At 37.7% G+C, this 15,288-nt stretch overlaps 8 protein-coding genes across 8 annotated transcripts, besides 1 other annotated feature; 5 read left to right on the plus strand and 3 right to left on the minus strand.

Moving 5' to 3' along the window:
* Window positions 1–19: 19 nt before the first annotated feature.
* Window positions 20–1,729, minus strand: HAS1 (ATP-dependent RNA helicase; the record flags this gene model as incomplete). The annotated part of the gene is made up of 1 exon (XM_062953332.1): window positions 20–1,729. One exon carries the CDS (start codon window positions 1,727–1,729, stop codon window positions 20–22), a length of 1,710 nt encoding a protein of 569 aa, XP_062807185.1.
* Window positions 1,730–1,950: 221 nt separating this feature from the next.
* Window positions 1,951–7,731, plus strand: PRCAT00000340001 (putative RNA helicase; the record flags this gene model as incomplete). The annotated part of the gene is made up of 1 exon (XM_062953344.1): window positions 1,951–7,731. The coding sequence occupies one exon, from the start codon at window positions 1,951–1,953 to the stop codon at window positions 7,729–7,731; it is 5,781 nt and encodes a 1,926-aa protein (XP_062807186.1).
* An 82-nt stretch (window positions 7,732–7,813) lies between these two features.
* Window positions 7,814–8,506, minus strand: PRCAT00000341001 (uncharacterized protein; the record flags this gene model as incomplete). The annotated part of the gene is made up of 1 exon (XM_062953355.1): window positions 7,814–8,506. The coding sequence occupies one exon, from the start codon at window positions 8,504–8,506 to the stop codon at window positions 7,814–7,816; it is 693 nt and encodes a 230-aa protein (XP_062807187.1).
* A 179-nt stretch (window positions 8,507–8,685) lies between these two features.
* On the plus strand, window positions 8,686–9,789 carry PRCAT00000342001 (uncharacterized protein; the record flags this gene model as incomplete). Its single annotated transcript, XM_062953366.1, has 1 exon — window positions 8,686–9,789. The coding sequence occupies one exon, from the start codon at window positions 8,686–8,688 to the stop codon at window positions 9,787–9,789; it is 1,104 nt and encodes a 367-aa protein (XP_062807188.1).
* Window positions 9,790–9,885: 96 nt separating this feature from the next.
* PRCAT00000343001 (uncharacterized protein) lies at window positions 9,886–11,067 on the plus strand (the record flags this gene model as incomplete). The annotated part of the gene is made up of 1 exon (XM_062953377.1): window positions 9,886–11,067. One exon carries the CDS (start codon window positions 9,886–9,888, stop codon window positions 11,065–11,067), a length of 1,182 nt encoding a protein of 393 aa, XP_062807189.1.
* Window positions 11,068–11,525: 458 nt separating this feature from the next.
* On the plus strand, window positions 11,526–13,304 carry PUT2 (1-pyrroline-5-carboxylate dehydrogenase; the record flags this gene model as incomplete). Its single annotated transcript, XM_062953388.1, has 1 exon — window positions 11,526–13,304. The coding sequence occupies one exon, from the start codon at window positions 11,526–11,528 to the stop codon at window positions 13,302–13,304; it is 1,779 nt and encodes a 592-aa protein (XP_062807190.1).
* Window positions 13,305–13,410: 106 nt separating this feature from the next.
* Window positions 13,411–14,268, minus strand: PRCAT00000345001 (uncharacterized protein; the record flags this gene model as incomplete). Its single annotated transcript, XM_062953399.1, has 1 exon — window positions 13,411–14,268. The coding sequence occupies one exon, from the start codon at window positions 14,266–14,268 to the stop codon at window positions 13,411–13,413; it is 858 nt and encodes a 285-aa protein (XP_062807191.1).
* A 184-nt stretch (window positions 14,269–14,452) lies between these two features.
* Window positions 14,453–14,944, plus strand: PRCAT00000346001 (uncharacterized protein; the record flags this gene model as incomplete). The annotated part of the gene is made up of 2 exons (XM_062953410.1): window positions 14,453–14,477; window positions 14,550–14,944. The coding sequence occupies 2 exons, from the start codon at window positions 14,453–14,455 to the stop codon at window positions 14,942–14,944; spliced, it is 420 nt and encodes a 139-aa protein (XP_062807192.1).
* Window positions 14,945–15,198: 254 nt separating this feature from the next.
* Window positions 15,199–15,282: a sequence feature (Short protein (PRCAT00000347001, CUM62789.1) was converted to a misc_feature.).
* Window positions 15,283–15,288: the final 6 nt, after the last annotated feature.

Raw genomic sequence — 15,288 nt, forward strand, 5'->3', positions numbered from 1 at the left:
GTGATATATAAATTGAAGCTCACTTTCTCTTCTGCTTCTTTTGAGACTTCACACTTGTACCTATTGTTATATTTACCTTTGGTGGAACATCAAACCCAAATGACTTAGCTACTTTCACAAGATCCAATTTATCGATTTGGTAAACGGTCTTCAAATGATGAGATGCGTATGCCTGCAAATAGGCCCTGTAGCCATCCTTCGCCGACTGATGCAACCAGTAGTTACTTTTTATTAACTTGGTTAGTTGTGATTGAACATTGGCAATTTTGTTAGTGGGAAATTCATATTCATTGAGTGGCACGTTGGCTGCTTTAAGATATCTTAAAAAGCCTAACTCATTTGGAGTTAAGAACATCAAGGACTTACCCTTACCCAGAGTCCCTCTTGCTGTTCTACCTACTCTATGGATATAGTCCCTTGGATCATCTGGCGGATCAAATTGAATAATCCAATCAACAGATGGAATATCAAGACCTCTAGCAGCGACATCGGTACAAATTAATATACCTTGTTTGGCATTACAGAATTCAAAAAATGTGTTTGTTCTCTTTTGTTGTTTTTGCTTGCCATGCAAGTCTAAGACAGGCAAGTCGATGTAGTTTAATAGCTCTCCAAAATATTTGACACAGTTACAAGACGAAAGGAACACAATAATTTTCTTTTTCAAATTTCTTTTCAAAAATGAAAATAATAACAAGAAACGCTTATCAGAATCACAAACCACATATCCTTGTTCCAAACCGTCAGCAGTAGAAACTTCTGTATCAGGAACAACATTGATATATAAAGGACCTGGTCGCAAAGAAATTCTAGCCAAGTCTTCGACTTTGGTGGTTTGTGTAGCCGAAAATAACATAGACTGTCTCTCCTCTTTGGGAAGGATTTTTATGATTTGCCTCATTTCCTCTTCGAAACCAATTTCTAATATTCTATCGGCTTCGTCAATGACTAATGCCTTCAAATTTCTAAAAACAAACCCTTTAGTATTTTGTAAATGATCCAACAATCTTCCTGGTGTTGCAATCAACAAGTTTACTCCTTTGCTCAATTTTTCTGCTTCCTGTCTTCTATTTGCGCCTCCAATAACGATCCCAAAAGTTTGTGTGTGATGGGTCATTAATTCTCGTGCAACACCAAATATCTGTAATGCTAATTCTCTAGTGGGTGAAACAACAATAACTCCTGTTCCATTTCTCGGCTTGAATTTTAAAGAATACAACATTTCGATGGCCGGTATTAAAAAAGCTAAAGTCTTACCGGACCCAGTCTTCGCAGCACCTAGAACATCCCTTCCTGCAAGTAACGGCGGAATGGTTCTTGCTTGTACTTCTGTCATTGTTGTGAATCCCATAGTCTTGATTGCCTTCAAAACAGGCTCAGAAAGGCCTATTTCTTCAAAGGTTTCAAGTGACTTTTCTGATGCTTGAGCATTTGAAACAATACCTGATTTACTTTTAGTATTTACAGGTGATTCCGACTTGGGCTCAGTTGACTCTTGCAAGGCTTCAGTATCTTTATATTTCTCTTTTTTAGCTTCTGGATCTTTGATATTTTCACCAAGCAACTTTGCAACTTCGTCAAAGTCATCATCTAAGCTTTCAATCACCAGTTGATTATTCTGTTCAGCATCTTCCGCATCCTGCTCATCATGACTCCTTTTCTTAGAGTTCTTTGAAGATTTCTCTTTATAAATCAGAGCCTTATTCTTGATATCCTTACTCTTACCCATACTTCCAATATACAATGTAATAAAGTAGCTATCTTAAGAGTCGTTGAAGCTCATCTCTCATCGCACTATTCAAATTTTTGAATAAAAAAAAAAGAGGACTGCACATAGTATTGAATCTGAAAATGTCTGCCAAAATAACCTATCTAGAGTAATATATAGATTAAACGTTAGATTAAACATTAGTTTGGTTTCTCCTTATTACTATTGACAGAGGTCTACAAATGTATGCTGCTTCTTCAACAAAGTCCTATATGGAGGCGATGGGGCCCCTAATAGAGATAGTAAAGTCCTTACCCGTATCGAAACGAGAGAAAGTACCTTCTGTTGATACTGAAACTCCATCAAATATAGCACTAGATAAGATGCTAGAGAATTTTGAAGTATCTACAGAAATTTTGGATACGTTAACCTCAAAACATGATATATTAGCAGAAGTGAAGAAAGATTGTAAGCGTGTTAGCCTTGCAAGAGATGATAAAGAAGTTGAAATTTGGGAATTGATAAGGAGCATCTTGACTTCTGTAAACAGCCACGAAGAATTACAATCGGAATTGTTTAACGTATTAGGGTTTGAAGAATTTGATTTAATATCAAAGCTTCTACAGAATAAAGTGGCTATATTAGAAGCTTTAAAATCAGATGAGCTGCAAGACTTAAAATTGTTGAACGCCGAAGAAAGAGCTCAGCTATTAATAGATAATCAAGAAAGATCCAAGAGGCAGCCATTGGGCCCAAAACTTTCTCATCGTAAGTATCCCCATGTTTTTAAAAACCCAGATGTAGGAGGCATGCTATCTATTACAGGAAAGCGATTTTCATTGCCAGAAGGTACTCAAAGACGAAGTGAACCAAATTATGAGGAGATAATTATACCGAAACCTTCCATAAAAGCCAATAAATGGATTTCTGAGGAAGATCTCATTCTAATAAAGGAATTGGATTTAATATGTCGTCGAACTTTCAATAACTATAAGACATTTAATAAAATGCAAAGTCTAGTATATCCAGTTGCGTATAAAACTAATGAAAATATGCTTATATGTGCTCCAACTGGGGCAGGAAAGACTGACATTGCTCTATTAACGATATTGCATACCATCAACCAATTTTCAACGCAAAGTGAAATTGAAACCGGTGACGTGTCCCTAGATATAGATTATGATGAGTTTAAAATTGTGTATGTTGCACCCTTGAAGGCATTAGCAGCAGAAATAGTCGAAAAATATAACCGCAAGCTTCTGTGGATGGGGATATCTGTCAGAGAGCTAACAGGTGATATGCAATTGACGAGACTGGAGATTATGTCGACTCAAGTAATCGTTACAACACCAGAAAAATGGGATGTTGTAACAAGAAAACTGAGTGGAGACAGCGATTTGGTGACGAAGGTGAAACTATTGATCATCGATGAAGTTCATTTATTACACGAAGAACGTGGTTCAGTTATCGAGACCTTAGTGGCTCGTACTTTACGGCAAGTTGAAAGTACCCAGCTGATGATCCGAGTAGTTGGCCTTTCAGCTACATTACCAAATTTTATGGATGTTTCTGATTTCTTAGGAGTAAACAGATCATCTGGTATGTTTTATTTCGACCAGTCCTTTAGACCTGTGCCTTTGGAGCAGCAACTAGTTGGAGTGAGAGGAAAAGCCGGGTCGAAGCTAGCACAAAAGAATATCGATGAAGTAACTTATCAAAAATTGATTGAATATGTCGAAACGGGACTTCAAGTCATGGTATTTGTGAATTCTCGAAAGGACACTGTGAAATCTCTGCGTACTTTTATCTCTATGGCAAGAGAGAATAATGATTCTAAATTATTCGACACGTCTGAGACCTGTGACGTTTATTCGAAATATTCCAGAGAAATGGCTAGTAAGAACAGAAACAAGGATATGAAAGAATTATTTCAATTTGGTTTTGGAACTCATCATGCTGGTATGTCTAGATCGGATCGTAATTTAACTGAAAAAATGTTCTTAGATGGTGCTATAAAAGTCTTATGCTGCACTGCAACTTTAGCTTGGGGAGTTAATCTACCTGCAGCAGTTGTTATTGTCAAAGGAACTCAAGTTTATGACGCTAAGCAAGGTGGGTTTGTTGACTTGGGAATATCAGATGTCATCCAAATTTTTGGTAGAGCTGGAAGACCGCAATTTGAACAGTCAGGAACAGGTATCCTTTGCACTACAAGTGATCGCCTTGATAATTACGTTTCATTGATTACGCAACAGCATCCTATTGAATCAAAGTTGGGTGAGAAATTAATTGATAATTTGAACGCTGAAATAGCTTTAGGTAGCGTAACAAACCTTGAAGAAGGTATTCAGTGGCTCGGGTATACTTATATGATTGTTAGAATGCGCCAAAACCCGCTAGGTTATGGCATTGAATGGAAAAGATTTCAAGATGATCCCATTTTGTATGGAAAACGTCGGTCGATGATAATAGCTGCGGCTAGAAAACTTCATCAGACTCAGATGATCATTTTCGACGAAAACTCTGGAGCCTTTACCTCAAAGGACCTAGGTAGGATTGCGTCTGAATTCTATTTATTAAATAATTCTGTGGAGATATTCAATCAAATGCTTAACCCTAGAGCCACCGAAGCTGATGTCCTTTCAATGATAAGTATGAGCAGCGAGTTTGATGGAATTAAGTTTAGGCAAGAGGAGGCTGAAGAATTGAAGAAGCTTTTAGAAACATCAACTCGTTGTCAAGTGGCTGGTGATGTCGACTCAACACAAGGAAAAACTAACATTTTATTACAAGCATTCATTTCCCAAGCTCTGATAAAGGACTCCGCATTGGGCGCCGATTCTAATTATGTTGCTCAGAATGCAGCAAGAATATGTCGAGCTTTATTTTTAATTGGTATCAACAGGAAATGGGGAATTTTTCTGAGAATATTGCTCGGTGTCTGTAAATCGATAGATAAGAGGCTCTGGGTTTTTGATCATCCCATGTCACAATTTGAATTACCGGAGCACATCTTAAAGGTCTTCAAGGAGAAAAATCCAACAATTGAATCTTTAAAGGATATGACTTCCCCTGAACTTGGTGACTTTGTACATAATCAAAGAATGGGTAGAACCTTACAAAACCTAGTGTCAAAGTTTCCATTATTAGAAATTGACTCTGAGGTCTTCCCTATAACCACTAGGATTTTACGAATTCACCTTTCCCTTATTGCAGACTTTAAATGGGACGAAAAGTATCACGGAAATGCTCAGTTTTTCTGGATATTGGTGGAAGAGTCAGACCATTCCAATATTTTGCATTCGGAGAAGTTCATTTTGAATAGGAAAAAAATGAAAGTGCCGCACGAAATGGATTTCATGATTCCCTTATCGGACCCTCTTCCTCCTCAGATAATTGTGAGTGCGTTATCTGATGGCTGGATAGGATCTGAGACAGTTCATTCGATTTCTTTCCAACATTTGATAAGACCATCCAATGAAACAGTTCGTACCAACTTATTGCGTCTCCAGCCTCTACCAGTCACAGCATTGCACAACCCAGAAATTGAGTCTATTTATTCTGCTAGGTTTCGTTATTTTAATCCTATGCAGACTATGACTTTCTTCTCTTTGTACAATACGAATTCTGGTGTATTTGTAGGATCACCAACTGGCTCAGGGAAAACAGTGGTCGCGGAGCTTGCAATGTGGCATGCCTTTAAGGAGTTCCCCGGTTCAAAAGTCGTTTACATTGCTCCTATGAAAGCCTTGGTACGAGAAAGAGTTGAAGATTGGAAGAAGCGTATATGCAATAATACTAAATTTAAGTTGGTTGAACTTACTGGTGATTCAACTCCGGATGCAAAAGATGTTAAGCAAGCAGACATAGTCATTACAACACCGGAAAAGTTTGATGGTATATCTCGTAATTGGCAGACCAGGAAGTTTGTTCAGGAAGTTTCTTTGGTTATTATGGACGAGATACATTTATTAGCTAGTGATAGAGGACCAATTTTGGAGATGATCGTTAGTCGTATGAATTACATCTCTTCACAAACTAAAAAAGAAATTAGGTTATTGGGAATGTCGACAGCTGTTTCAAACGCAATTGATATGGCAGGATGGCTTAACGTAAAAGAAGGACTCTTTAACTTTCCTCAGTCAGTTCGGCCTGTACCGCTACAGATGTATATCGATGGCTTTCCTGATAATTTAGCATTTTGCCCCTTGATGAAAACTATGAATAAACCTTGTTTCATGGCTATTAAGCAACACTCGCCTGAGAAACCAGTTTTGATATTTGTTGCTTCTCGACGTCAAACTCGTTTGACAGCTTTGGATTTGATCCACTTATGCGGGTTGGAAGCAGATCCTAGAAGATATCTTCATATGGATGATTTAGAACTACTGGATGTGTTGAATAAAGTCAAAGATGAAACTTTACGACTCTCTTTACAATTTGGTATGGGTCTCCATCATGCCGGTCTTGTAGAGTCTGATCGACAGATATCTCATAAATTATTTGAATCAGGAAAGATTCAAATTTTAATTGCAACTTCAACTTTAGCCTGGGGTGTGAACTTACCGGCACATTTAGTTATCATTAAAGGTACCCAGTTTTTTGATGCAAAAATAGAAGCTTACAGGGATATGGATTTGACAGATATCTTGCAAATGATGGGTAGAGCAGGGCGTCCAGCATTTGACAACAATGGAATTGCCATCGTATTGACCAAGGATTCGAAAAAAACATTTTACAAGCATTTCTTAAATGTCGGCTTTCCTGTTGAATCATCTTTGCATAAAGTTTTAGATGACCACATTGGAGCAGAGATATCCTCTGGGACTATTACCACTCGTCAAGAGGCAGTAGATTTCTTAACGTGGACCTTTTTATATAGAAGAGTTCACAATAATCCTACTTATTACAATGTTGAAGATACAAGTCCTTTAGGAATCTCAAGATTCTTAAGTGGTTTGATTGACACAACGATCCAAGAATTAATCGATTCAAAGTGTGTTTTGCTTGGAGGGAAAGGAAAGTTAATAGCAACGCCTTTTCTTAATATAGCGTCCTATTATTACCTTTCACACAAGACTATGAGAAACTTAGAACAAAAGCTTGGGTCTAGTTTATCTTTCCGTGATTGTTTAAAATTATTATGTGAGGCAAAAGAATATGATGAATTAGCCACACGCCATGGTGAAGAACTTATCAACATGGAATTATCTGAAGCAATGAGGTATCAAGCAAGTGATTTGGAGTGTGAGTTTATATGGGATCCTCATGTAAAAGCATACTTGTTGATCCAGGCATTCTTCAGCCGAATCGAACTACCAATTGCAGATTATGCTCAGGATACTGTGTCTGTCCTTGATCAAGCCTTACGTATTCTACAGGCTTATATTGATGCTGGTGCAGAGTTGGGCTACCTCAATACCGTACTTACATTTATTTCACTCATGCATTGTCTCAAGCAGCGGTATTGGTACGATGACAATCCCGTGTTTGCTTTACCTAGCTTGAAATTACTGAATTCGAAAACTAATCTTTCATTAGAAACTATTGGAAAAATGAGCGTAGCAGATCTTATTCTGTTGAGTAAGAAGTTGGGTGTATCTTCTGATAATGTGATAGACAATTCAGTTCATGAAAGACAAGCAAATGGTCAAAGTGCAATCGATCTCTTTGTGAAAATTTCATCTAGGTTGCCTGTCAGCAACTTGAATATTAGTCAAAAACTGAGCGATAGTCTTTTCATTGAGCTTACTCATCTTAATTATCCGTTGAATAAAGACTTCAAAATGTATTGTCCTCACTTCCCTAAAAGTCAAAGAGAATCTTGGTTTATCATTGTCAGTGACGAACAGAAGCTGGAATTACTCTTGTTGAAGAGAGCTTCTCCAAGATTAATCGGAAAGAAGGGGAAGGTTCAATGCACCCTAGAAATTCCCGAAAATTTGAAAGGACAAGGGGTTTTCATCCAGTGTATAAATGATGCCATGGACTTGAAATACTCTACATCTTATCAATTACAATGAGAAGGATATCATATCAAATAGGGTCATTAATGCATAATTTTTCTATTGACGGAGATTTTAAATATAGAACGCACATTCTTGCTTACTCAAAAAAGTCATCTTCAATATTACTGGAATCCTGCTGAGGAGCGTCTATCTCTTGAGTTGGGTGATACTTAACCTTATTATCGAATTTGACTGCCTTGCCTTCGAGAATATCATCAATGGACACAGGAAGCTCTCCGTTGTCTATTAATGTCTCCATTTCTTTCCTAAAAGCTCTTTTCCGTTGCTCGGTTTCTTGAATGCCTTTCTTGACTTTTTCATTCGACAAATCTATTTCATCTTCATCTTTAGCATTTGGATAAAGTGATATATACTTTTCAGTTTTGGGATACAATAATACATATGCCAAGTCGATTTCATATTGCTTCACAGCTTTTCGTGCCTTTTTTATGTCTTTCCGGACTTCTGTCTTCGACACTTCATCCAAATTCTTCTTAGCTTGTTTCAACCTGCGAACTACCTTTTTCTTTTCAAAGAATCGTACCATGTGATACTTTTTGGCCGTTTTCTTGGCCTTAGAGCTAACTTGACTATGCTCCAATTCTACTCTTAACGCCTTTAACCCTCTTTCATTCTCATTTCTAACGTCAGCTGGCAAGTTATTTTTTTTCAACAATCGTTCAATATCTCTAATTTTTTTTTTCAATCTAGATGTCCCAGATCCAAGGGCACCTGATATTTCAATGGAAGTACCATTTGGTCTCCTATTACTCTTCTGGGCCTTACCCATGCTTTAATTCAGTGCTTTAAATCTATAATCAATGTCTTAAGAATAAGATCATCTCATCGCAAAAAATCTACTGGTTTCAATCTTGGGCAAGCCGCACACAGAAATATTCAGAACGTACCGGTCAAGATTTTTCAAACATAAGTTGATCGTAATACTATTACAACACTCCAACATTCAAGATGGGTGCGATCGAAAAGATACAGCAGATCCAAGATGAGATGGCAAGGACGCAGAAGAATAAGGCCACGGAATATCACCTTGGTCTTTTGAAAGGAAAATTAGCAAAGCTACGCAGAGAGCTCTTGGAACCTGCTCCAGGTGCTTCTTCCGGAGGTGGACAGGGATTCGAAGTGGCCAAGGCTGGTGATGCCCGCGTTTCTTTAATTGGGTTTCCTAGTGTCGGTAAATCTTCTTTCTTGTCGAAGGTGACGAATACAAAGTCAGAAGCAGCCAATTATGAATTTACCACGTTAACATCTGTGGGTGGAATATTAGAATATAATGGTGCAGAAGTGCAAATTGTAGATTTACCTGGTATTATTAAATCAGCATCTCAAGGTAAGGGTAGAGGGAGACAAGTTATAGCTGTTTCGAGGACATCGGATTTGATAATGATGGTTTTAGATGCAACCAAAGGGGATGATCAGAGAGAGATCCTAGAAAACGAATTAGAAATAATGGGTATTCGTTTGAATAAGGAGCGTCCCAATATCTCCCTCAAAATGAAAAAAAATGGAGGTATTAAGTTGAACTCGATATCTCCTCCAAAATACTTGAATGAAGAAATTGTGGCTGGATTGTTGAAAGATTACAAAATTCATAACGCTGATGTGCTTATAAAAGATGAAAATGTCACAGTGGACGATTTCATTGATATAATAAATGATCAACACATTTCTTATATCAAATGTTTATATGTTTATAACAAGATTGATGCGGTTTCTTTAGAGGAATGTGACAGATTAGCAAGAGAGCCTAATACTGTTGTGATGTCTTGTGAATTAGACTTGGGAATTGCTGACCTTAAGGAGGAGATATGGAGAAAGCTTAATCTTATGAGGATATACACAAAGAGAAGGGGAATTCAACCAAATTTTAATGATCCAATGGTTGTCAGAGAAAACTCTTCTATACAACAAGTTTGCGATGCCATACATAGAGACATGAAAAACAATTTCAAATATGCTTTGGTATGGGGTTCAAGTGCGAAGCATTCGCCCCAAAAGTGTGGTCTCAACCATCCGGTTCATGATGAGGATGTGATACAAATAGTTACTAAATAGTCCTTGAATCAATATTTTGCATGTAAAAGATTTACGCGATATTACTATAGACAGAACATATTAAGATATAGATATTCATTTGGAGATACACGGTAGATGTCAGAAAAGTATAGTGAGCTCCCTGACATAGATTATCTGTCCCAAGAAGTATTTGAGACTTCAGATGTTCAATCAATCGAATCCAATTTTAAAGAAGTCGAAACACCTAGTCCGAATCAATCATCAGATATAATTGAAGAAGGCTTAAGCAATGAGAAAGTTAGGGACGTGTTTACTGATAATATTCTTGTAAGCGAGATAAATCTGGTTGACTTTCTGGGTGATTTGGGAAGCACAAGCCTTGGTGGAAGAGGTTATCGCCTAAACCATATAGTTGAAACAAGTGATCAAAAATTGTCAAGGATAAAGAGAGAGTTAGAAGAACTACGAATTAGTCAAAGAAAAGGTGAATTGCAACCTAACGAGGAAAATGAAACGAATAAACTTATGAGTATGTTGGAAGATTTATCTTCCGGTCCAGATAAGAGCCACCTGAATGAATACAAAGATCGAATAAATGAACTTTTCAAGAGTTCCTCCAAATATATGCACGATAGAGACCCTATTAAGGTAGAAAAAGAATCAATCACGCTGTCAATTAATCCTAACATATTGGAGTTGGATAGGAGAATAAATTCATTAGAGAAAACACTAGGAGCAGACGCTCTTCAGAAGTTTACAACAAGTACGGGTCCCAATATTCCACGAAGAACTATTGAAAATGATCTACGTGACTTAAGACGGAAGGTTTCAATTATAACAAATCCCCGGTTTCAGCTTGATAGTGTTAAAGTTGAGATAGAATCTTTGAAAGGACAACTAGAGGATATCACGTCAAAAAAACAGCTAGCGGAGCTTACAACTACCATGGCCTACATCGGGAATGACAAAAGATCGAATCCGCATGAAGCTAAGGTCAATGCCTTGTTCGAACGTTTGAATGAATTTGACAAAATGAGCAAAATGGTTCCTTTACTAATAAAGCGCTTAAAATCGCTTCATGTTGTACACTCAGACTTGAGTAATTGTATACAAACCTCTAACGGGTTGGAACAGATTCTCACTGACATGAAAGGAGAAATGAGAGAATGGGACAACTCTTTGAACAAACTCAATACTCATTTAGATCTGTATGAAAAAAATTTTGATATGAATGAGAGCGTTATTGAGAAATGGGTCGCAGACCTTGAACAACGAATTGCTATAAAAGAAAGAGATACTTCTCTGACCTTGCATTGATTTACTTTACTCAAAGCTCTACTACTGCCGAATTTGCACCCATAGCGTACACATTCAAGCTATAATTGTCATAATGTATTTACTCAAAGATGGGAATTTAATAATCTATCTCATTTTCTATACAAGTAGCTTCGTAAGTTATTAATCAGTTAATCAGAAGAAACACAATCATAAAAGTGTTCGTAGTATAGCTCATGGTATAGCTCATGGTATAGCTCACGGAAGCTTTTTTTTTATCTGGCATACTGAGCATATAGAATCCATCGGTAGGTGACGGCGCTCGCTATAGACTTCCCATTTAAAATTCCCCATTGCGCACTTGAGATTAATGGTATCTATTAAAGTAACTGAAAGTATGGAGCATATATGAATGGATTGATTCCTATTTGTTTCTAAAAGTAATTTTCTTAAACACACTTGATTAAAACTCAGTAATCAGCTTTGAATCAGTACCCAATATGTTGAGGTTCATATCTGCAGCTATGGACCAAGCTGCCTTGAGAAGTGCAAGATCATACGGACTTGGTTCCATCTATTATGGCTGTAAATTGGTGGCTGCGCTGAAGGCAATCAGGTCAGCTTCACAACTAGCACGCCCCCGTGTACTCCCGAAGTTAGATAATGAGCATGTTAAGAGTTTCTCCTTCTCAGAGCAAAAGGATTGGGATTTGTTGCGTGCTTCTATTACCAACTTGACTGACAACGGGGTGTTAGACATTCCATTAGTAATTGGTGGAGAGAAAATCTACAAGACAGAAACGCTTCCTCAAATCAACCCAGCTAAGCGTGAGCAGCAATTAGCTAACGTGTCACAGGCTTCTAAGGAAGATGTCGCTGCTGCCATTAATGCTGCAAAGGAAGCTAAAGATAAATGGGCAGCTATGCCATGGGTTGACAGAGCTTCAATTTTTTTGAAAGCGGCAGATTTGATTTCAACAAAATATAGGTATGACTGCTTGGCTGCTACTATGTTGGGTCAGGGTAAGAATGTTTATCAAGCCGAGATTGACTGTGTTGCTGAGCTTATTGATTTCTTGAAATTTAACGTGAAGTATGCTGAGCAATTATATGACCAACAACCCATTGAGACATCTCCTGGAGTATGGAATCGTGCTGAGTATCGCCCGTTAGAAGGATTTGTTTATGCTGTCACTCCATTTAATTTCACGGCCATTGCAGGTAATCTTGTTGGTGCACCTGTTTTGATGGGTAATACTGTCGTTTGGAAGCCTTCAGCAACCGCAGCTTTATCTAACTACATTTTGCTTAATATATTGGAAGAGGCAGGCTTACCCAAAGGTGTCATTAACTTCGTACCAGGTGAACCAAATGAAGTGACGGATGTGGTATTGAAAGACAAAGATTTTGCTGCCTTGCACTTTACAGGGTCTACTGATGTTTTTAAGAAATTATACTCAAAAATTTCTGATAATGTTGCCGCTGATAAGTATCGTGATTTTCCCAGAATTGTGGGAGAGACTGGTGGTAAAAATTTCCACTTGATTCACTCTTCAGCATCTGTTGATCATTCTGTTCTTTCCACCCTCAGAGGGGCTTACGAGTATCAAGGTCAAAAGTGCTCTGCCACATCGAGGTTGTATGTTCCAGAATCTATCTGGCCACAATTCAAAGAAAAATTGGTTAGTGCTATTCAGACAATTGAAATCGGAAACACTTCAGATCCAGCCGGCTTAAACGCATTTATGGGTCCTGTTATTCATGAACAATCGTTCGACAAAATTTCAGCTGCCATAGAAGAAGCTGAAAATGACTCTGAACTCACGATATTACAAGGTGGCAGAAGTGATAAATCTAAGGGATTCTATATTCAGCCAACATTGGTGCAAACCACCAATCCTAAACACAAGTTTATGTCCCAAGAATTCTTTGGTCCACTCTTGACTGTCTATGTTTATCCAGACAATCAATACGACTCAATAATAGAGACCATTAATACATCCACTAAATATGGATTGACAGGTTCCATTTTTGCTAGGGATCGTAATGCAATAAGATTGGCAGAAGAAGGACTTAGGTTTGCTGCTGGTAACTTTTATATCAATGATAAATGCACTGGAGCAGTTGTAGGTCAGCAATGGTTCGGAGGTGCCAGGGCTTCTGGAACTAACGATAAAGCAGGAAGCGGGAACATTTTAACAAGATTCACTTCTATAAGAAGTGTTAAAGAGAACTTTTATGAGTTGAACGATTTCAAATATCCATCAAACTACAAGTAAAAAAGATTAATTAAAAATTTATACTCGTCATAAGATTTGTTAGTTTGAAATTCGTAAATAAGAAATATATAATTGAAAGCATTCAGTCGAGAACGTATGCAACCACTTAGTTCTTACGTGGCGGTACGTAGCCCCCATTTCCTTGGTTGAAATAACCTTGAGGTGGACCTAGCGGCACCTGAGACCTCGGGGGGCCACTAGGTCCTATTATTCTTCCCAACCCATGGCATACTGGGCAAAGGTCCTCATCAAGAAAGAAATGAACTAAGCCTGAACCTCTGCATCTTCCACATAAAATACCACCTAATCTAGGATCCCCTGGTGGCACTCTCACTGGGGGTAAATTGCTCTGTCCCACAAAATTTGTTGGACGAATATATTCTGTCGTAGATCCAAAGAAGCTATCTAAAAGACCAGATGATGAGACTGCATTATAAGGGTTTCTTGGACTGAACATTTCCCAACAGTCTTTGCAAGTTTTTCCATTTCTTAGTTTATAGCCCGTATTCTGACATTTTTCACATAAGTATCTCCGAGGATATTTAAAGGGTAATTCTGGGTTTGGATTATAACTATTATCATTCAAATAAAATTTCTGCCAACAATCTCTGCATATTTTCCCATTCTTTATCTTGTAGCCAGTATTCTTGCATTTTTGGCAAAAATAGCCTCTAGTATAATGAAACGGTAAGTTAGCGCTGTTACCGTACAACGATGACGACGATGACGCTTGCAGTGCCTCTGGACGTTGAGAATCTACTTGCAGTACACTCGAGGGTCTTGGTGGGCGAGCTGGAGGTCTTGTAGGTCGAGGAGGTGGAACTGATAGTGAGGGTCGCGAGTATGAAGCGTCCGAATCTGGTGTGGAAAGTCCATGATAAGAATTGTTCTTAGATTCACTTATGACTTCATCGTATGATGGAGGTGGCTCAGACGGACTATCATTATCTATCCTATGAGACATGGGAATATAAATGGATAATCAATTATTATATTTCGATGATCATCTAATTGAGATACTTCACAGATCACTATTTATCCTTCCATTGCGCGTGATTCAAAAAATACTCAAATTCAACAATAATTCAATACAACTGAGTATATAAAATTGTCGAATGGTCTAATATAATCCAAGTTGTTATAATTCAATGATTTGGTTATCGGAAAGACAAAGTAAGTATTTGAATGATGATTGAGTACTTAGACTCTCTCCAACAGACCGTCTCGAATACTAATATAAATCAGAATTTGGTGTTGGTTTCACCGCAGGTGGATTCTTCTTTTTTATCTTTGGAATCATTACATTTTTTGATTCTGGATTGCTTGCATTGGGAAACATATTGTTTATTATAGGTCTCATATTGATAATTGGGCCCCAGAGAACTGTAACGTTCTTTTCTAGACCGACAAAAATAAGAGGAACTATTTGCTTCGGGCTTGGAATAATATTGATTTTGATGAAAAGATCCTTCATTGGCTTTGTTTTAGAGAGTTTTGGCATACTAGGGTTGTTTGGAGACTTCTTTGGAACGATTGTACAGTTCTTAAGGTCAATTCCGTACATAGGCGATGTTTTAAGTCATCCAATTATTGCGCCAACCATTGACAGATTGGCTGGGGTGAACACTCTTCCAGTTTAAAATAGTGTTTAAGGCTTTGTTATTCTTGAAAGACTATCACTCAATATGACATGTGTGTCATTATCTTATACGCAAAGTATTGTCATCATTGTACAATTATTATCATGTTTGATAGAACTTAGATTTATATGCATTTATGTTAATATAATCGGTGGTAGAGAAGTTCTCCGTGTGATTTTGCCTCGTTATCGTCTTTCTTGTAGTAGTAGTCTTTTCTATCTTTAACATCGTGGTAATGCTGAAAAAAAAAAGAAATGATTTCGCCCAGGATCGAACTGGGGACGTTCTGCGTGTTAAGCAGATGCCATAACCAACTAGACCACGAAACCTTTTCTTGATTTTTG

Source organism: Priceomyces carsonii, assembly GCF_900007245.1.
Source record: "Priceomyces carsonii strain CBS4050 genome assembly, scaffold: Debaryomyces_carsonii_scaffold_1, whole genome shotgun sequence".
Classification (NCBI taxonomy): domain Eukaryota; kingdom Fungi; phylum Ascomycota; class Pichiomycetes; order Serinales; family Debaryomycetaceae; genus Priceomyces; species Priceomyces carsonii.